This window comes from Heteronotia binoei, chromosome 21, assembly GCF_032191835.1.
Source record: "Heteronotia binoei isolate CCM8104 ecotype False Entrance Well chromosome 21, APGP_CSIRO_Hbin_v1, whole genome shotgun sequence".
Lineage (NCBI taxonomy): Eukaryota > Metazoa > Chordata > Lepidosauria > Squamata > Gekkonidae > Heteronotia > Heteronotia binoei.
Window position 1 is genome coordinate 8,207,513 of NC_083243.1, and position 22,410 is coordinate 8,229,922.

At 49.2% G+C, this 22,410-nt stretch overlaps 1 protein-coding gene across 3 annotated transcripts; it reads right to left on the reverse strand.

Moving 5' to 3' along the window:
- Positions 1–621: 621 nt before the first annotated feature.
- On the reverse strand, positions 622–22,113 carry LOC132588758 (gastrula zinc finger protein XlCGF57.1-like). 3 transcript variants are annotated; one of them, XM_060261170.1, is made up of 9 exons: positions 21,880–22,113; positions 18,661–18,740; positions 14,754–14,793; positions 14,177–14,229; positions 11,674–11,741; positions 6,711–6,825; positions 5,785–5,872; positions 4,077–4,196; positions 622–2,078 (listed from the first exon to the last, which is right to left on the reverse strand). In XM_060261170.1, exons 1-9 carry the CDS (start codon positions 22,082–22,084, stop codon positions 1,108–1,110), a joined length of 1,740 nt encoding a protein of 579 aa, XP_060117153.1. In that variant the 5' UTR covers positions 22,085–22,113; the 3' UTR covers positions 622–1,107. The 3 variants fall into 3 exon arrangements, with proteins under 3 accessions (XP_060117153.1, XP_060117154.1, XP_060117155.1); XM_060261171.1 differs by having other exon boundaries at positions 622–2,075; positions 21,880–22,028; XM_060261172.1 differs by lacking the exon at positions 4,077–4,196 and having other exon boundaries at positions 21,880–22,028.
- Positions 22,114–22,410: the final 297 nt, after the last annotated feature.

Genomic DNA, 22,410 nt, shown 5'->3' on the forward strand with positions numbered 1-22,410 from the left:
CAGCCTTTTCTCTCCCAGTAAAAATATTAACCAATAGAGTAATTAGTATGCAAGCTAATAAATTCAGTGAATTACGAATTCAGCATAAAGGGGGAAAGGAAAACAAAACAAAACACAAGCTCCAAAAGCTGAGCACAGCCTTGAGCATCTGGTATCTTACACCAAAAACCAGAACATAACCTACTTGGTCGCCAAATCTGTGTAGTATATTTTCCTGTAGGAAACAGTGCATGATTCTTTTAGTCATTGCTCAAGATCACCTGATCATAGAACCTCTGGAAAGAAAGGAAAGGAAAGGAAGGATATTCTGTTAGCCTGAAGATGTGACTGCCTAAACAGCTTCTCCAAACAGCTTCTTCTGAATCCAGATCCGCCAAATCTTAACCCAACACTCTGCCTCTTGAGCTTAATTAACCCACGTCATGAATGGGGGCCAACTCAGTTGAGGTTAATTCATGAAGATCAGTCATGGCCCAAAGTGTGAGTCCCAAGCATATGGAAGAGGAAGTTTTTAGAACTTTATACACAATTTGAGAAAGACATCCCACGGCAGCCTTTGACACATTTAATGAAGCCCAACTCATAAAACCCTCCACAAAACACTGAAAACACAAAGTCTGGTTTACCTGAAATGAATAATAATCTCTTTAATAAGCCATCGCCCTTCCTTAGCTGAGTTTTGTTTTCTCCAATTTATAAAAAGCACTTTATCTAGTGTTGCCAGCTGTCTGGAGGAAAAAAGTGTGCTGTCCCTTTAACATAATGTGGGATGCAGTTGAAGGCTTCAAACATGTCTAAACTCCTTCCATAATCTCAGGATTCTTAGCATTTCTTCCTGTTTAGGGTAAGATTTCCGTGTAGACTGAAGCTTTCTACAAGAGCTCCTTTAACCGGCTAAGCCGTTACCTGGTTTCTTAGATGCTGTCAAAGATGGCCGTGCGATCTGAATCCCTTTCCACACTCTGAGCGTTCAAAAGGTTTCTCCCCTGGATAGGTTCTTTGATGCAGCTGAAGTTGGCTAATCTGAGCATTCAGAAAGAGCTTCCCTCTATGTTGGTTTTTTTGATGTAGTTGAAGATAGCTACTGATGCCTTTGGAAATTGCCACTCAACCGGAATTTATTTCCACACTGTGAACATTCAAAAGCTTTTCTCTCGCGTGTGTTTTTTGATGTTCTTGAAGATGAATACTCTGACTGAATCTCTTTCCACACTCTGAGCATTCAAAAGGTTTCTCTCCTGTATGGGTTCTTCGGTGCAGCTGTAGATGGCCTTGCTGACTAAATCCTTTCCCACACTCTGAGCATTCAAAAGGTTTCTCCCCTGTGTGGGTTCTTCGGTGCAGTTGAAGATGGCTACTCTGACAGAATCTCTTTCCACACTCTGAGCATTCAAAAGGTTTCTCCCCAGTGTGTGTTCTCTGATGCCTTTGAAGATGGCCACTCAACATGAATCTTTTCCCACACTCTGAGCATTCAAAAGGTTTCTCCCCTGTGTGGGTTCTCTGATGCCTTTGAAGATCGCCACTCAACCTGAATCTCTTTCCACACTCTGAGCATTCAAAAGGTTTCTCCCCTGTGTGGGTTCTTTGGTGCTGTTGAAGATGGGTTTTCTGACTGAATCTCTTTCCACACACTGAGCATTCAAAAGGTTTCTCCCCTATGTGGGTTTTCTGATGCCTTTGAAGATCACCACTGAACCTGAATCTCTGTCCACACTCCGAGCACTCAAAAGGTTTCTCCCCTGTGTGAGTTCTTAGATGCTGTCGAAGATTGGCTTGATGACTGAATCTCTTTCTGCACTCTGAGCATTCAAACGGTTTCGCCTTTCTGCGTCTTCTTTGGTCCTCAAGGAGCTGTGATCTATTTTTTAAGGACTTTCCACACCAAATGGATGTGCTTGTTTTCATTATCCTCTCATTTGGGAAATGTATATTATGCTGTCTTTCATCTGTCTTCTCAACCAAACTGTTGCATTTCTTTCGCTTAGGTCTGTCCCGATCCCTGAGGTTTTCTTGCAAGTCTTCATTTTTAACTCCATCCGGTTCCTCCCCCTCCACATTCCCCTGAACATCCTCTGCTGGAAGAAAGAGAGAGATCCCATGAACACCTGGGAGGGCAGGGAAGGTCCAAAAGCATTCATGTAACTGCAGAAGGAAAAGGACTGATGGCCCTTTGGTGTCGTGGTTAAGTGTGTGGGCTCTTATCTGGGAGAACCGGGTTTGATTCCCCACTCCCCCACTTGCAGCTGCTGGAATGGCCTTGGGTGGTCAGCTATAGCTCTCTAAGAGTTGTCCTTGAAAGGGCAGCTTCTGGGAGAGCTCTTTCAGCTCCACCCACCTCACAGGGTGTCTGTTGTGGGGGGAAGGTAAAGGAGATTGTGAGCCGCTCTGAGACTCTGGGTATAGGGTGGGATATAAATCCAAATCCAATATTATCTTCTCCTTCACCTTGCCTGATCTTAACCCCTCCCGCTCCACCTTTCTCTAGTATTTAAGGATACCTCATCCCCTCAGGAGCCACAACTGAACCTCTTGCTCAGGAGGAGCTCCTGATCCTCCGAAGCCCAGTCCCCAGAAGGCCTCCCTCCTTCCTTCCTTCCCCATGGGACTGTATGATTGTACCAGCTTTAAGAGGGGATTGGATAAAAATATGGAGCAGAGGTCCATCAGTGGCTATTAGCCACAGTATATATATATATATGTGTGTGTGTGTGTGTGTGTGCATATATGTGTGTGTATATATATATATATGTATGTATATGTGTGTGTGTATATACACATACACATATATTGGCCACTGTGTGACACAGAATGTTGGACTGGATGGGCCATTGGCCTGATCCAACAGGGCTTCTCTTATGTTCTTACGTGACACAGAGTGTTGGACTGGATGGGCCATTGGCCTGATCCAACATAGCTTCTCTTGTGTTCTTATGTGATACAGTGTTGGACTGGATGGGCCACTGGCCTCATCCAACATGGCTTCTCTTATGTTCTTATGCGACACAGAGTGTTGGACTGGATGGGCCATTGGCCTGATCCAACATGGCTTCTCTTATGTGACACAGAGTGTTGGACTGGATGGGCCACTGGCCTGATCCAACATGGCTTCTCTTATGTTCTTATGTGACACAGAGTGTTGGACTGGATGGGCCATTGGCCTGATCCAACAGGGCTTCTCTTATGTTCTTATGTGACACAGAGTGTTGGACTGGATGGGCCATTGGCCTGATCCAACATGGCTTCTCTTATGTGACACAGAGTGTTGGACTGGATGGGCCATTGGCCTGATCCAACAGGGCTTCTCTTATGTTCTTATGTGACACAGAGTGTTGGACTGGATGGGCCATTGGCCTGATCCAACATGGCTTCTCTTATGTGACACAGAGTGTTGGACTGGATGGGCCACTGGCCTGATCCAACATGGCTTCTCTTATGTGACACAGAGTGTTGGACTGGATGGGCCACTGGCCTGATCCAACATGGCTTCTCTTATGTGACACAGAGTGTTGGACTGGTTGGACCATTGGTCTGATCCAACATGGCTTCTCTTATGTGACACAGAGTGTTGGACTGGATGGGCCACTGGCCTGATCCAACATGGCTTCTCTTCTGTGACACAGAGTGTTGGACTGGTTGGGCCATTGGTCTGATCCAACATGGCTTCTCTTATGTGACACAGAGTGTTGGACTGGTTGGGCCATTGGTCTGATCCAACATGGCTTCTCTTATGTGACACAGAGTGTTGGACTGGTTGGGCCATTGGTCTGATCTAACATGGCTTCTCTTATGTTCTTATGCGACACAGAGTGTTGGACTGGATGGGCCATTGGCCTGATCCAACATGGCTTCTCTTATGTGACACAGAGTGTTGGACTGGATGGGCCACTGGCCTGATCCAACATGGCTTCTCTTCTGTGACACAGAGTGTTGGACTGGATGGGCTATCGGCCTGATCCAACATGGTTTATCTTATGTTCTTACCAAACCAAATGCTGCTCAGAAATGAATCAACACCCCCCCCCCCATAGCTATTCCTTGCCTGTCCTCTTGACATAACTGTGAAGGATACTCACTGCCAGCCAACTCATCTGGGAAGGAAATACGTTCTTGGGATCCTCTTGGGGAAATCTCTGGCCTTTCTTTGGATGCGAGACCATTCTCTTTCTCCACCAAAGTCTCTCTTATACTTCTGCCTTTAGTCGGGGGGAGGGGGGTGGAAAGAATATTTGTTTGGATTTAATACCAGAAGGAGATATAGTGAGGCAAACAAATACCTCAGAATTGGAGATCGATGTGTAAATGTACCTTTAGTGAAATGCTGAGAGTAATTAACTGAGAACCCTGCTGGTCCATTATCAGGATACCCAGCCCTACAACTGCACTGAGAGTTTCCTTCCAGATGTCACGAGAGCCATGAGGAGCTGGTTTTCAGCCTCCACATAATACATGATCGCTGGAGGTCAAACCAGGATCTAACCAAGCAACCCCACAGTTCAGAGGGACTCCCATGGGTTTTGGGAGAGGTGCTCTTGCCTAACACTTTAGAGCTCCTGAAGAGATACATACAATGTTTAAGAGGTCGCCTGTCCCTCTGGGGCCTCCACAACCTAGTCATGAGGTGGGAGAGTTACTAAAAAGGTGTCAGATTCTGCTAAGTTCAGGTAGAATCTCCATGGCAGATAATTTCTTGGTGCTTGGAGGGCACAGTGTTGTGAGCCGCTTGGGGGTCACAGCATTGTGAGCCGCCTGAGCCCGCCTCGGTGGGGAGGGCAGGATATAAATTGAATAAATAAATAAACAACAGTGGGAGGGCTTCTGGAGTACTGGCCCCACTGGTGGACCTCCTGATGGTCCATGGGTTTGGGCTTCTGTGTGACACAGAGTGTTGGGGTGGATGGACCATTGACCTGATCCAACATGGCTTCTCTTATGTGACACAGAGTGTTGGGCTGGATGGAACACTGACCTGATCCAACATGGCTTCTCTTATGTTCTTATGTGACACAGAGTGTTGGACTGGATGGGCCATTGGCCTGATCCAAATGGCTTCTCTTATGTTCTTATGTGACACAGAGTGTTGGACTGGATGGGCCATTGACCTGATCCAACGTGGCTTCTCTTATGTTCTTATGTGTGACACAGAGTGTTGGACTGGATGGGCCATTGACCTGATCCAACAGGGCTTCTCTTATGTTCTTATGTGTGACACACAGTGTTGGGCTGGATGGACCATTGACCTGATCCAACAGGGATTCTCTTATGTTCTTATGCTCTGCATTCTTGGTGTTTGGAGGGCCACAGTGGGAGGGTTTCTGGAGTTCTGTCCCCGCTGGTGGTCCCTGGGTTTTGGCCACTGTGTGACACAGAGTGTTGGGCTGGATGAGCCATTGGCCTGATCCAACATGGCTTCTCTTACGTTATTATGTGACACAGACTGTTGGACTGGAGGGGCCACTGGCCTGATCCAACAGGGCTTCTCTTATGTTCTTATGTGACACAGAGTGTTGGACTGGATGGGCCATTGGCCTGATCCAAGATGGCTTCTCTTCTGTTCTTATACTGAGTCAGACCCTTGGCCCAGGACTGCTGGTTCTGCCTGGCAGAAGCTTTCCTAGCCCTTTATCAGAGGTGCCAGGGACTGAACCTGAGGCTGCCTGCATGTCAAGCCAGGTGCTCTGGGACTGAGCTGTTCTAATAGGCTGCCAGTGCTGAGCAGCTGGGGTATTTAAGGTGGGCAAGCGTAAAGTCGTGCCAAAGGGACACTTCCAGATGGACACAGACCTGGTGGTCCGTACAGCAAGCAGCCTTCGGGGGGGATGATTCCCACCCGCTGGAACAATTCTGGATTTGTCAGAGGCAGTTCCGTCACCTGCAAAGGGAAGAAGCAAAATGTCGGTTGGGGTTCCAGAATGGAAGATTTGCTATCCACGCTGAAGCCCGTACAAAGAATAGTGGAAGGAAAGACACTGCTTTTTCTCCAGCTGTGCAGGTCTCGTTCCTCCTGAGATGGTATGCCTTGAATGGACTTCAGCTCTTCGGGTGAGACTGGGAGGGGGGGACTCACACATGCACACATATAGACCTCCCAGATACAAAATCAGCCCATTAAGGTCAGTAACCTACTCAAGAGTAACCTAGATGGGAGCACATTCGGCTAGTGCTGAAAGAACTGCACTGGCTGCCTACTGTGTTCCAAGTCCGTTTCAAGGTGTTGGTTTTGACCTTTAAAGCCCTTTATGGTCGGGGCCTGCCTATCTACGAGACAGCCTTTCACCGCATGTTCCCCGGACACCATTGCATTCAGAGACACAAAACCTATTGTCCATCCCCGGACCAAAGGAAGCCAGGCTGTGTTCCACAAGGACTAGGGCCTTCTTGGTGGCAGCTCCAGAAATGTGGAATGCCCTCCCGGAGACCATAAGGGCCCTGTGGGACCTTTCTCAATTCCGCAGGGCCTCCAAAAGAAGGGCCTCCAAAATATGTGGTGAAGAAAAAATGCCTACTAATCCATGATGTGGAAGAGACTGTTTCCGGGGCTGGATTTCCAAAATACAAGAGAGAGCAACGGAAAGGGCGTGTGTGGGGGGGGGGGGGGCGGGGGGGAGGTGGGCGGGATTCAAGCATCTTGCACCCTGCTCTCCAGAAGTTCACAAACTTCCCACTGCGCCAGACCCATTCCACAAACCCGCGATGAAACGGACGAGTACCTCTCTCAGTTCCTGGATTGGTTCCGACAGTCCTCCGATCTCGGAGCAGGAGACATTTCCGGGATCTTCATGAGATGTATTGCAAACCGACGGCTCCGCTTCCCTTGGCAAACATCTAAATTGGAGAAGGGGGCGACACAATATTCTCTACTACTGCATCCAGGCCCAACCAGGGTTTTTTTGCATTCCTTACAGGTAAACTCCCAATGGTCGGCTCTAATGACCTCTTTCAAGCAGCTGTAACCCTCACGGGAAGAACCCGAAGACACCTGCGTTTCTTGAAAACTATCTATAGCAGAGGTGCCCGATCTTTTTGAGCATCGAGGGCAGCTTTTAATTTCTGATGCCCGCTGGTGGGGACAACCAGAAAATGGTCCCTGTGAGAGACAGAGCCATTCACATACACACACACACAGAAGAAACGATCTTTGCTAAGGAAAAACAACTGGGAAAAGAGGAGTAAGAGAAGAAGACGACTGCAGGTTTATACCCCGCCCTTCTCTTTGAACTCAGAGTGGCCTACAATCTCCTATATCTTCTCCCCTGACAACAGACACCCTGTGGGGTGGGTGGGGCTGAGAGAGCTCTCCCAGAAGCTTCCCTTTCAAGGACAACCTCTGCCAGAGCTATGGCTGACCCAAGGCCATTCCAGCAGCTGCAAGTGGAGGAGTGGGGAATCAAACCCGGTTCTCCCAGATAAGAGTCTGTGCACTTAACCACTATGGCTGACCCAAGGCCATGCTAGCAGGTGCAAGTGGAGAAGTGGGGAATTAAACCTGGTTCTCCCAGATGAGAGTCTGTGCACTTAACCACACCAAACTGAGAGAGTAAAACCAACACAGTAGTGGCAGCTGCCACTGAAGCAACATTTTAATCTGCCCAGCCAATCAGGTCTCCAGTGGCTAATCAGAAGCCCTGCTGGGCTGAAGTCCCACCTGGCCCCACCCACTTTCTAAAAACACCAGATGGGCACCAAGAACAGTGTTGGGGTCTCATGGACACTAATTTGGGGACACCTGGTCTGTAAAGTGCCTTTCTTTAATATCCAAAACACGTCACCACAGATTCGGGAGCGGGGGTGGAAAGTTTTCCACAGGACATTTTCAAGTGTTTCATTCCCTCCCCCCCCCCATGGAATTTTTTTTCATTGCTAAAGAGTGGCTGTTTCATAAAATTTAACAAGGGAGGGATGTCAAGGTCAAGAAGAAGAAGAAGAAAAAGAGATTGGATTTATATCCCGCCCTATACTCTGAATCTCAAAGCAGTCACAATCTCCTTTACCTTCCCCTACCCCCAGAACAGACACCCTGTGAGGTAAGTGAGGCTGAGAGAGCTCTCCCAGAAGCTGCCCTTTCAAGGACAACCTCTGCAAGAGCTATGGCTGACCCAAGGCCATTCCAGCAGCTGCAAGTGGAGGAGTGGAGAATCAAGCCCGGTTCTTCCAGATAAGAGTCCGTGCACTTAACCACTACACCAAACTGGCTCTCAAAAGGTACGTGGGGCTGAGAGAGCTCTCCCAGAAGCTGCCCTTTCAAGGACAGTTCTGCCAGAGCTATGGCTGACCCAAGGCCATTCCAGCAGCTGCAAGTGGAGGAGTGGAGAATCAAGCCCGGTTCTCACAGATAAGAAGACTGCAGATTTACACCCCGCCCTTCTCTGAATCAGAGACTCAGAGCGGCTCACAATCTCCTATATCTTCTCCCCCCACAACAGACACCTTGTGAGGTGGGTGGGGCTGAGAGAGCAATCCCAGAAGCTGCCCTTTCAAGGACAACCTCTGCCAGAGCTATGGCTGACCCAAGGCCATTCCAGCAGCTGCAAGGGGAGGAGTGGGGAATCAAACCCGGCTCGCCCAGGTAAGAGTCTGCGCCAGTGTTCCCTCTAAGCTGAGTTAGCGAGAGCTAGCTCACAGATTTTTGTCTTAGCTCAGGAAGGATGACTCCAAAGCACACTAATTTATGCAGCAGCCCACAACTTTAAAGCTAGTCGCTCACAATTTTAATGCCAGTAGCTCACAAAGTAGAATTTCTGCTCACAAGACTTTACAGCTTAGAGGGAACACTGGTCTGCATACTTAACCACAAGACCAAACTGCCTCTCAACAAAATGTTATGCAAAGCTTGGCACGTTTCAAAGTTGTAATTAAACGTTTTCCAAATGATTATTTATAGGATTGTGTTTTATTGTTTTGTAAACTGAGGTGCGTGCGTCTCTTAGTGTGTTAAAATATATGTGTAGTAAATATTCAGGAATTCACCTAACGGGCAGTGCAAGTCAAATCAAAACAAAACCTAAAATTCTTAATTTATACGTCTTCTTCTCACAGAGTAGAAGGAACAGCGTAATCACCAATCTGATGCAGAATTAAGAATTCCGCCAACAGAAGAGTTGGGAAATTTGAGGCAGCACTGAAAATAAAAGCCGTATGACATTTTCTGTTTTGAGATTAGCAAAATGCTTTTAAAGGCAAAGTTTCACTCACTCAAAATGTGACATAAAGATTTTTATGGAAAACGGTATGCAGCGTTCAGGGACAATATCTATGTATGCGACAGATATATGCAAGATATCTTCAAGGATACGTTCATTGTTTAGAATATTCCAAACTTTGGCCAATTAATATGTCATAACATGTACGCTAACAACAGATTATTGAACAGCTAGTTTAACTTGAAATCCAAATATGCTTCTTATCTACTGTGACTACATGTGGGTTGACTACGTGGGCAGAAATACTCCTGTTTACGAAGGCTGAGTTCACTAGTTTCAACTTTTATTTTTCCTGCTTTTCAGATATCAAAAGCTACATGGGCTCTACGACAGTGCAAAAGAGTGCTTTTTCAATATATTCAGATTTGTGAATATACTCAAGCACTCATACTCTTTAAATTTTCAAATAAGCCCATTAGTACAATTTTTAAATTAAGATCTATGCTTAATGTTTTTGATGCTGCTGAAGCAGTAAAATAAAAGCACAACAGAATAAAGCATGCGCATAAGACTGTATATAAGACTGTAGACATTTCAACATCTCCACTGCCACAGGAGGTAGCGACGGCTGCCAGCATAGCCAGCTTCAAGAGGGGATTGGATAAATCTACGGAGCAGAGGTCCATCAGCGGCTATTAGCCACAGCATATTTATGGAATTCTCTGTCTGGGGCAGGGATGCTCTGTATTCTTGGTGCTTATGAATGGCAACAGTGGGAAGGCTTCCAGTGTCCTGGCCTCACTGGTGTACCTCCTGATGGTGCCTGGTTTTTCTGGCCATTGTGTGACAGAGTGTTGGACTGGATGGGCCACTGGCCTGATCCAACATGGCTTCTCCTATGTTCTTATGTGACACAGAGTGTTGGACTGGATGGGCCATTGGCCTGATCCAACAGGGCTTCTCTTATGTTCTTATGTGACACAGAGTGTTGGACTGGAGGGGCCACTGGCTTGATCCAACATGGCTTCTCTTATGTTCTTATGTGACACAGTGTTGGACTGGATGGGCCACTGGCTTGATCCAACATGGCTTCTCTTATGTTCTTATGTGACACAGTGTTGGACTGGATGGGCCATTGGCCTGATCCAACATGGCTTCTCTTATGTTCTTATGTGACACAGAGTGTTGGGCTGGATGGGCCATTGGCCTGATCCAACATGGCTTCTCTTATGTTCTTATGTGACACAGAGTGTTGGGCTGGATGGGCCATTGGCCTGATCCAACATGGCTTCTCTTATGTTCTTATGTGACACAGAGTGTTGGGCTTATGTTCTTATGTGACACAGAGTGTTGCGCTGGATGGGCCATTGGCCTGATCCAACATGGCTTCTCTTATGTTCTTATGTGACACAGAGTGTTGGGCTGGATGGGCCACTGGCTTGATCCAACATGGCTTCTCTTATGTTCTTATGTGACACAGAGTGTTGGGCTTATGTTCTTATGTGACACAGAGTGTTGCGCTGGATGGGCCATTGGCCTGATCCAACATGGCTTCTCTTATGTTCTTATGTGACACAGAGTGTTGCGCTGGATGGGCCATTGGCCTGATCCAACATGGCTTCTCTTATGTTCTTATGTGACACAGAGTGTTGGGCTGGATGGGCCACTGGCTTGATCCAACATGGCTTCTCTTATGTTCTTATGTGACACAGAGTGTTGGGCTGGATGGGCCATTGGCCTGATCCAACATGGCTTCTCTTATGTTCTTATGTGACACAGAGTGTTGGGCTGGATGGGCCATTGGCCTGATCCAACATGGCTTCTCTTATGTTCTTATGTGACACAGAGTGTTGGGCTTATGTTCTTATGTGACACAGGGTGTTGCGCTGGATGGACCACTGGCCTGATCCAACATGGCTTCTCTTATGTTCTTAAATTTCTCTCTGCGTGTGTTTGCATGTTAACTGCTGTCTTTGCTTCCTGGCTGAGGGTGATCCTATGAATCAATGTCCTCTTGTTCACAGCCCTGCTCAAGTCTTGCAAACTGCAGGCTGTGGCTTCTCTTATTAAGTCAATCCATCTCACCCAAATTCCTACTTTTATTCAAAAAAGTCTCCAACACCAGCTTTAACATTCCCCAAAATTTTACACCACCGTTTCTGTCCCTTATTTTAAAGCATTTGGTTCCACTTTCCTGCAGAGAATGCAAGTCTTGAGGAATGGGGAGGGATGGTGGCTCAGTGGTAGAGCATCTGCTTGGTAAGCAGAAGGTCTCACGTTCAATCCCCAGCATCTCCAACTAAAAAGGGTCCAGGCAAATAGGCGTGAAAAACCTCAGCTTGAGACCCTGGAGAGCCGCTGCCAGTCTGAGTAGACAAGACTGACTCTGATGGACTTGAGGGTCTGATTCAGTAGAAGGCAGCTTCATATATATCTTTGAGATACAAATTTTAAAGAATACTTTTCCTTTAAAAAATAACGCACCTCTTCATGGCTCTACCTGCTCTCCCCCCAATTTGAAGCAAGACCTTACCTCATAATGGTCAGAGTGGTCATATCCAGGGCGACTCTCGTGCCCGGCTTCAGCTTGCTTTTATCCAGCTGGAGGCAGGAAAAGAAACAACCCCAAAGTCCAATTGTTAAAAGAATGCCCAAACAGAGAATACCTTAACGGAGGTCAGGCCCTCCCTGTTCTATAGGGTCACTAGTGAGACCTCACCGGCCTTGCAATTCTGCCCCTCTCCAGTACAGAGTACTCAAAATGCTCCCCCCACTCCAAAAGGAATAGCCCATTTCAGTTTTTAAAAACAACCTGGAGAAAAGAGAATGAGTCCAGGAGCGCCTTAAAGACTAACAAAATTTGGCCCTGACCCGCATAGCCCAGGAGAGCCGAATCTCGTCAGATTTCTGCAGCTAAGTCAAGAAACGTCAACTGTGGGGTGACATGATAGAGGTTGACAAGATTATGAATGGGATGGAGAAAGAAGGTAGAGAAAGAAGTCCTTTTCTCCCTTTCTCACAATACAAGATCTCGTGGGCATTCAATGAAATTGCTGAGCAGTCGGGTTAAAACGGATAAAAGGAAGAACTTCTTCACCCAAAGGGGGATTAACATGTGGAATTCACTGCCACAGCAGATGGTGGCGGCCACTGGACTGATCCAACATGGCTTCTCTTATGTTCTTATGTGACACAGAGTGTTGGACTGGAGGGGCCACTGGCCTGATCCAACATGGCTTCTCTTATGTTCTTATGTAAGCAAGGCCAGCCCTGGCTAGTATTTGGATGGGAGACCTCCAAGGAATATCAGGGCCAGAACACAGAGACAGGCGATGGCAAGCCACCTCTGAACTCCCCTTGCCTCTCAGTCCCACTAGGGGTCACCAGAGTTTCCAGCTCAACATTACAAAGAACTTCCTGACCGTTAGAGAGATTCCTCAGTGGAACAGGCTTCCTCCTCAGAGGGTGGTGGGCTCTCTTCCTTGGAGGTTTTTAAACAGAGACTAGATGGCCCTCTGGCAGCAGTGAAGATCCTGTGAATTTAGGGGGAGGTGTTTGTGAGTTTCCTGCATTGCGCAGGGGGTTGGACTCAATGACCCTGGAGGTCCCTTCCAACTCTAGAATTCTTCAGGAGGTGGTGGGCTCTCCTTCCTTGGAGGTTTTTCAACAGAGGCTAGAGGGCCCTCTGGCAGCAATGAAGATCCTGTGAATTTAGGGGGAGGTGTTTGTGAGTTTCCTGCATTGTGCAGGGAGTTGTACTAGATGACCCTAGAGGTCCCTTCCAACTCTATGATTTTATGATTCTAATGTAGAAGGAGATTTTGAAACAGAGGCTGGATGGCCATCTGTCAGCGATGAAGATCCTGTGAATTCAGGGGGAGGTATTTGTGAGTTTCCTGCATTGTGCAGAAGGTTGGATTAGATGACCCTGGAGGTCCCTTCCAACTCTATCATTCTATGATCAGCTTGACTTGATGGCAAAAAAAAGGACTAAAAATTTGTGGTAGGGTATTTGGTATTAATGCCAATAGAAGAAAAAATAAATTTGGTATTAATGCCAATAGAAGAAAAAATAAAAGAAAATGATTTTGCTTAAAAATGTAGGTAAAAAGTCTTTTATAGACGCTCCTAAACAACCCTTTTACAAAAGACTTCTTTCCCTCAGGATACCTTTTCACAGCTGAGGCAACAGTCATGCACCGGGGAGGGATGGTGGCTCAGTGGTAGAGCATCTGCTTGGTAAGCAGAAGGTCCCAGGTTCAATCCCTGGCATCTCCAAAAAAGGGTCCAGGCAAATAGGTGTGAAAAACCTCCGCTTGAGACCCTGGAGAGCCGCTGCCAGTCTGAGAAGACAATACTGACTTTGATGGACCAGGGGTCTGATTCAGTATAAGGCAGCTTCATATGTCCATATGTCCATTTGTTGAGCCCTTCCCCGCCCCTGAGAATAAGAGATAGTTTAATTCATCTGTACCTCACTTTTCTCACCAATAAGAGCCCCGTGGCACAGGGCGTTAAAGCTGCAGCCCTGCAGTCCTAAGCTCTCCTCATGACCCGAGTTCGATTCCCGGCGGAAGCTGGTTTCAGGTAGCCGGCTCGAGGCACAGCTTAAGCAAGGGGTCCCCGACTTCATTGCAGCCTGCAGGCTCCTCTGGAATTCCAACACTGCGGTGGCCCCAGCTGCAAAATGGCTGCCGCTGAAGGCGGAGCCAGCCACAAAACGGCCGCCACGACTTAACCTTCATTCACACAAGGAAAAACCTTGCGATGCGGCAGAAACTGCAACCGAAGCGACGTTTTGCAAAAATCTGCACAGCCGAACAAATCTCCACTGGCCAATCAGAAGCCTTCCTAGACAAAAGCCCCACCTGGCTGTGCTCACTTTTCAAAAATACTCGGCCGTCAGAACGAAAAGTGTCAGCAGGCACCAAGGTGCGCACGGGCACCGTGCCGGAAACCCCTGGCTTAAAAACTCGAACATGTTCAGCAAAGTGACAGTTGTGGACACTGCTCTGCAAATTCCAGAAGCCACTTACCCGACGCCGACAACCGACAACGTATCTCGGTCCGTTTGCGGCTCTGACGACGACTAGAAGCAGCAAAGGGAACAAAAAAAAGAGATACAGCGTCAGCGACTCAGAAGCTATGTGGGACAAAGCCAGCAAAAGGGAGGAAGGCTGCGCCGTTTGACAGCAGGCCCCGCTCCTTTGTGCCTTGCCCTCGTCGTCGTTGATTTAAGCCAAAGGACTCCTTTCAGGGAAGAGGGACCGCGGCTCAGTGGCAGAGCCTCTGCTTTGCATGCAGAAGGTCGCCGGTTCCCTCCTGGGCATCTCCACTTTAAAAGGGTTCAGGTGGAAGGTGGTGGGAAGGACCCCTGCCTGAGACCCTGGGGAGCTCCTGCCAGTCTGAGTAGACAACACTGACCTTGATGGACCGAGGGTCAGATTCAGTATGAGGCAGCTTCATGCTTCTGCCACATTAAAGAGTACAGCTTGCGCCTTCTGCTCACAGCGCTGCCACCCTCCCGCCCCAAGAGGTTCGTTTCAAAGGAAGGCAACGTCGGGATAAGGCCAGGATTAGGAAAGCCGACCGCTTCCCACCCAGACTACTTACACTTCTCTTCTGTTAACTGTTTGAGAACCTCACCAGCAATCTGTTAAATAGGCAGGAAAGAAAAAAAAAATCAGACACACGCGTGGAAGATTTCTCCCTGGCAGTCAACTTGAATGCACACTGGGGAGGGGCTGCAGCTCAGCAGTACGGCCTCTGCTTGGCATGCAGAAGGTCCTGGGTTCAATCCCCGGCATCTCCACTCAAAAGTATCTGGCTATAGACTACGTGGAAGACCTCAGCCTGAGACCCTGCAGAGCCACTGCCAATCTGAGCAGACAATACTGGCCTTGCTGGACCAATGACCTGATTCAGTGTAGAAGACGACGACGACTGCAGATTTATACCCTGCCCTTCTCTCTGAATCAGAGATTCAGGCCTCAACATCAGGCCTCAGCCTCTCTGCCCTGTTGTTGGCCCTCCAGAGGAACTGGTTGGCCACTGTGTGGGACAGGAGGCTGGACTGGATGGACCCACACTGGTCTGATCCAGCAGGGCTCTTCTGATGTTCTTATGAAGGCCTCGGCCTCTCTGCCCTGTTGTTGGCCCTCCAGAGGAACTGGTTGGCCACTCTGTGGGGCAGGATGCTGGACCAGATGGATCATCACTGCTCTGATCCAGCAGAGTTCTTCTAATGTTCTTATGAAGGTCTTGGCCTCCCAGCCCTGCAGAGGAACTGGCTGACCACTGTGTGAGACATGATGCTGGACTAGATGGACCACTGGTCTGATCCAGCAGGGCTTTTCTGATGTTCTTATGAAATTTTACAAAAGGGTGTATGTCTGAAGGTGAGAGACATTCACCAGACCTCAGTGGTCTGATCCAGCAGGGCTCTTCTGACGTTCCTATAAGGGTCTTAACCTCTCTGCCCTGTTGTTGGCCCTCCAGAGGGACTGGATGGCCACTGTGTGAGACAGGATGCTGGACTAGATGGACCACTGGTCTGATCCAGCAGGGCTTTTCTGATGTTTTTATGAAATTTTACGAAAGCGTGTATGTGTGAAGGTGAGAGACATTCACCAGACCTAGCAAAAGAATTTTCAAATCCCCCATCTCCCACGTGCAAGCTTTGCTGTATGGCCCTCAGAAACCAAATCAGACACAGAAGAAGCCCAAATTGGATAGGCTCTCTTATTGGCTCCTTATACCAATGCAAGAGCCGCCTTGAGTCCTAGTAGTATGGGCGGGATATAAATCTAATGTAATAACTAAATAAATAAGACTCTTTGGGACCCAGGTTTGCTTCACATTTAGAGGGTAATTCCTATAAAGAGGCAACGAGAAAGACTGTTTTTCTAACTTTACATCAGGAAGAGATTCCAAGCAACATTATGGAACTTGAAGAAGAGTTGGTTGTTATACCCCACTTTTCTCTCAAGAACATAAGAGAAGCCATGTTGGATCAGGCCAACGGCCCATCCAGTCCAACACTCTGTGTCACACAGTGGTCAAAAAAATTATATATATACACACTGTGGCTAATAGCCACTGATGGACCTCTGCGCCATATTTTTATCTAACCCCCTCGTGAAGCTGTCTATGCTTGTAGCCGCCACCACCTCCTGTGGCAGTGAATTCCACATGTTAATCACTCTTTGGGTAAAGAAGTACTTTCTTTTATCTGTTTTAACCTGACTGCTCAGCAATTTCATTGAATGCCCACGAGTTCTTGTATTGTGAGAAAGGGAGAAAAGGACTTCTTTCTCTACTTTTTCCATCCCATGCATTATCTTGTAAACCTCTATCATGTCACCCCGCAGTCGATGTTTCTCCAAGCTAAAGAGCCCCAAGCGTTTTAACCTTTCTTCATAGGGAAAGTATTCCAACCCTTTAATCATTCTAGTTGCCCTTTTCTGCACTTTTTCCAATGCTATGATATCCTTTTTGAGGTGCGGTGACCAGAATTGCACACAATATTCCAAATGAGACCGCACCATAGATTTATACAGGGGCATTATGATACTGGCTGATTTGTTTTCAATTCCCTTCCTAATAATTCCCAGCATGATGTTGGCCTTTTTTATTGCAATCGCACACTGTCTTGACATTTTCAGTGAGTTATCTACCACGACCCCAAGATCTCTCTCTTGGTCAGTCTCTGCCAGTTCACACCCCATCAACTTGTATTTGTAGCTGGGATTCTTGGCCCCAATGTGCATTACTTTGCACTTGGCCACACTGAACCTCATCTGCCACGTTGACGCCCACTCACCCAGCCTGAACAGATCCCTTTGGAGTGCCTCACAATCCTCTCTGGTTCTCACCACCCTGAACAATTTAGTGTCATCTGCAAACTTGGCCACTTCACTGCTCACTCCCAACTCCAAATAATTTATGAACAGGTTAAAGAGCATGGGACCCAGTACGGAGCCCTGCGGCACCCCACTGCTTACCGTCCTCCACTGCGAAGACTGCCCATTTATACTCACTCTCTGCTTCCTAAGGAGTCTCAAAACAGCTTATCACCACCTTCCCTTCCTCTCCCCACAACAGGTACCTTCTAAGGCAGGCGGAGCTGAAAAAGTTCTGAGGGAATCATGACTGGCCCAAGGTCACCCAGCAGCTGCATGTGGAGGAGGAGCAGGGAATCAAACCCAGTTCTCCCAGATTAGAGTCCCCGGCTCTTAACCACCACACCACACGCTGGCAAGACCCTGCCAACGGCCATCTCTAAGAACGTGACGCTTTTTAATTTTAGAACACAGGGATTTTTCATTTTCAGGAAAGAGCAATGAAGAGGGGAGGGTGTGATAAAGGAAGTGCTGAACGAAGAATTCCCACCCACCCCTCTCCCCACTTAACGATACCAATGGGCAGGAGACACCGCAGAGACAGAATTAAATATTTTTTCATTCAGCACAGCATTTACCATCACGAAACAGCCAATAGATTAAGATAACTTTAGGAGGGAACCAGACAAACTCATGGAGGAGATGCCTGTTAGCCACTCTGGCCAGCTGAGACCTCCATGTTTAGAGGCTGTCTACCTGATTTCCAGTTCCGAGGGGGAAACACAGAGGGGGCCAGTTCTCCTCATGCCCTGCTTGTGTGCTAACAACAGGATGACGGAACTAAGTGGTCTGATCGAACGGGGTTCTTTTTTAAAGCGGACACACTTCCACGGTCTGTTCTCTCTCACAATCCTGTCAGTATATGAGTCCACAGTGCACAGCATGGATACAGCATGGTTAGAGCAGGTGCATCTATGACGACAGCTTCTGACAGCTCAGACCAGAGCAACCTTGGAAGAAGGCCGGTTGAAGCTGGATTGTATCTGGGGAAAGCACCTGCTGCAAATCAGCATATTTGTGGACTGCTATGATTGGCTGACCAATGTATATATGGAGTGCAGTGCCAGACAATATCTCTCTCTTGTGAGAACGAGTTCCTGGCGAAGCACTTTGATCCTGAGTATTGTATATGGTATTCACCGCACCACGTCTGTTGTATATAGTTGTAAATACACTATTTAACACAAGGTGCTGGTGTGTGGCTCATATTCTTTCCTCGCGTCGGCCTGGTGGTTGTTCCCCGTTTCTGCACTCTGCACATGCTCTACCGACAAATCCAACCTCAAAAGCAGTCCGCGTACACACAGTAAAAGAACAAGGCAATGTTGAATTTATACCCTGCCCTTCACTCTGAATCTCAGAGTGGGTCACAATCTCCTTTCCCTTCCTCCCCCACAACAGACACCCTGTGAGGTGGGTGGGGCTGAGAGGGCTCTCACAGCAGCTGCCCTTTCAAGGACAACCTCTGCCAGAGCTATGGCTGACCCAAGGCCATGCCAGCAGGTGCAAGTGGAGGAGTGGGGAATCAAACCCGGTTCTCCCAGATAAGAGTCCGTACACTTAACCACTACACCAAAATGGCACCTACTCAGTTATCAGACACGCCCCTTATCACTCACCGGTCCGAAGCTCTGCAGAGTCTTGAGGTCCTTCTCAGATTTTTCATGCTGCTTGCTCAGTTCCTTCAGCTGCTCCCTCACTACAAAGAGAAACGACGGTAGAAAAAATGATGTGCAAACTAATAATCGGCAACTGCACTGACCGGTCCATCATTCTTGCCTACGGTTGGCAATCCCCAGGTGGGAGCAGGGGATCTCCGGTTTGAAGGTCTTCCCCCCGCTTCAGGGTCATCAGAAAGTGGGGAGGGAAATGTCTACTGGGCACTCCATTATTCCCTATGGCAGGGGTGGCCAACGGCAGCTCTCCAGATGTTTTTTGCCTACAACAACCATCAGCCCCAGCCAGCATGGCTGATGGCTGGGGCTGATGGGAGTTGTAGGCAAAAAACATCTGGAGAGCTACCGTTGGGTACCCTTGATATAGAGGATGGTGAGGAATTGTTTTCTGTGGCCCCGGAAGGTAGGACCAGAACCAATGGGTTGAAATTAAATCAAAAGAGTTTCCGGCTCAACATGAGGAAGAACTTCCTGACTGTTAAGAGTGGTTCCTCAGTGGAACAGGCTTCCTCGGGAGGTGATGGGCTCTCCTTCCTGGGAGGCTTTAAAGCAGAGCCTAGATGGCCATCTGCCAGCAATGAAGATCCTGTGAATTTAGGGGGAGGTGTTTGTGAGTTTCCTGCATTGTGCAAGGGGTTGGACTAGATAACCCCAGAAGTCCCTTCCAACTCTACGATTCTATGAACAGCGCCTGCTTCCAATGGCCACAGCACTCAGCCCTCGATGCTAACAGCATCCGTTATTTCCCCAAGTGCCCTAACTTGAATAGCCCAAGTTAGCCCGATCTTGTAAGCTTACCAGGGCCGTAGCTAGTACTTAGAAGACATCCAAGGAATACCAGGGCCGCGACGCAGAGGCAGGCAACAGCAAGCCACCTCTGAAACTAGTACTAGTAACACATGAAGTAGAATTTTGGCTCACAAGACTCCCCAGCTTAGAGGGAGGATTGGCTGCTGCCGAGGGCCCTGGCTGGGGACCGGAGTGGGGGCTTCCCGCAGCGGCTCAGGGGAAAGAACTTCTCTCCCCCCGTCCCCCTGCACCCCTGATCAGCCGGGGCCCAGCAGCGGCAGTGAGGCAGAGTCCCGGCCTGACTAGAGGCAAAGGTGTTCTTTCAGCGCTGTAGAGCAGGGGTGGCCAGCGGTAGCTCTCCGGATGTTTTTTGCCTACAACTCCCATCAGCCCCGGCCAGCATGGCCAATGGCTGGGGCTGGTGGGAGTTGTAGGCAAAAAAACACCTGGAGAGCTACCGTTGGCCACCCCTGCTGTAATGTATTCAAATGGGAGACCATACAAGCAACGCTCCCTCTAAGCCAGGGGTCCTCAAACTTTTTAAATAGGGGGCCAGTTCACTGTCCCTCAGACTGTTGGAGGGCTGGACTGCCGTTACTGTACAAGCCCGCGGGCCGTCAGTTCTCCGTCTTCTGCATCTCTCTCCCTTCCCCACACCACACACCCCGGCCTGGGAACTCACCTCACCTCGGTATCACCTCACACTCTGTCTCCGCCGCCTCAGCCCAGTGCCGGAAGTGTGCGTTGCTAACGCAAGTTTGGGTCGAACGTCACTTCCGGTCTGATTTTGCCATAACCCGGCGGACTGCATAAACGTCCTCAGCAGGCCGCATCTGGCCCGCGGGCCGTAGTTTGAGGACCCCTGCTCTAAGCTGTGGAGCCTTGTGAGCAGAAATGCTACTTCATCAGCTACTGGTAGGGTTGCCAATCCCAAGGTGGGGACAGGGGCTCTCCTGGTTTGGAGGCCCTCCCCCCACTTCAGGGTCATCAGAAAGGGGGGGAGGGAAATGTCTGCTTGGACACTCCATTATTCCCTAGGGAGACTTATTCCCATAGGAAATAATGGAGAATTTATCCGTTGGTTTCTGGAGCTCTGGGATAGCTGTTTTTTGAAGTAGAGGCACCAGATTTTCAGTATAGTGTCTAGCTCCTCTCCCCAAAATACCCCCCGAGTTTCAAAAAGATTGGACCAGGGGGTCCAATTCTATGAAGCCCAAAAGAAGGTGCCCCTCTCCATCATTATTTTCTATGGAGGGAAGGCATTTGAAAGGTGTGCTGTCCCTTTAAATGTGATGGCCAGAACTCCCTTTGGAGTTCAATTATGCTTGTTACACCCTTTCTCTTGGCTCCACCCCCAAAGTCTCCTGGCTCCACCCCCAAAGTCCCCAGATATTTCTTGAATTGGACCTGGCAACCCTAGCTACTGGCATGACAGCTGTGAGCTCTGGGACCATTTTTTTTTCCTGAGCTGAGCCAAAAATGTGAGGCAGAGGCTAAAAAATTGAGAGCTAGCTCACACTAACTCTGCTGAGAGGGAACACTGCATGCAAGTCAACTAGCATTCCTGGCTCCCCCATTGTCTCCAATGGGCCTCCCAGGCTCCCCCATTGCCTCCAATGGGCCTTCCAGGCTCCCCCATTGTCTCCAATGGGCCTCCCAGGCTCCCCCATTGTCTCCAATGGGCCTCCCAGGCTCCCCCATTGCCTCCAATGGGCCTCCCAGACTCCCCCATTGCCTCCAATGGGCCTCCCAGGCTCCCCCATTGCCTCCAATGGGCCTTCCAGGCTCCCCCATTGCCTCCAGTGGGCCTTCCAGGCTCCCCCATTGCCTCCAATGGGCCTTCCAGGCTCCCCCATTGTCTCCTTCCAGGCTCCTCCATTGTTTCCAGTGGGCCTTCCAGGCTCCCCCATTGTCTCCAATGGGCCTCCCAGGCTCCCTCATTGTCTCCAATGGGCCTCCCAGGCTCCCCCATTGCCTCCAATGGGCCTCCCAGGCTCCCCCATTGCCTCCAATGGGCCTTCCAGGCTCCCCCATTGTCTCCAATGGGCCTGCCAGGCTCCCCCATTGTCTCCTTCCAGGCTCCTCCATTGTTTCCAGTGGGCCTTCCAGGCTCCCCCATTGTTTCCAATGGGCCTTCCAGGCTCCCCCATTGTTTCCAATGGGCTTTCCAGGCTCCCCCATTGTCTCCAAAGGGCCTTCCAGGCTCCCCCATTGTTTCCAATGGGCCTTCCAGGCTCCCCCATTGTCTCCAAAGGGCCTCCCAGGCTCCCCCATTTTTCCAATGGGCAGTCTTGTCATTCCTTTTAGTACAGCCTTCTGGGCCCAGCCGGGCGAACCCTCCCCCGGAGGCGGCGGCCAGGGAGAGCCACTCACGCTCCTTGAGGCGCCCGTCGACCTCCTTGTGCTCCAGCAGCTTCTCGCGGTAGTCCCGCAGCGCCTTGACGCGCGGCTCCGCCATGATGAGGCTCCCGAAACGGAGCCGGTTGGGGACCAGTGCGCAGGCGCGGCGTGAGGCACACCGGGAAAGCGAGGGGGCGGGGAAGGAAGCGTCTGCCCACCTTTGGCCGCACGCACGCATGCTCCGGCTTCTGGCTACGCTTGGCCAGCGCCCCTGGCGGCGCCGGCAGGAACTGCACGCGCGGTATCCCCGGGTTTGAGACTAGAAGGGCAGGCAAAGCGGTTGGGAGGGCGACTTGGTGAATAAATTAACGTGCAATTAAATAATCCAGGGGTGGCCAAACTGTGGCTCTTTGACATATATTGTGTGGCTCTTGACCAACCCCCCCACTGCACTGTTGGTCTGCTTGGAGAAGGCATTTCTCTCTAAATGAATGCATTTAAAGATAAAGTTGCTTTCTTTGCACCTCTCCCCCTCCCCATTTATTTGCTTGTCTGCCTTCCTGT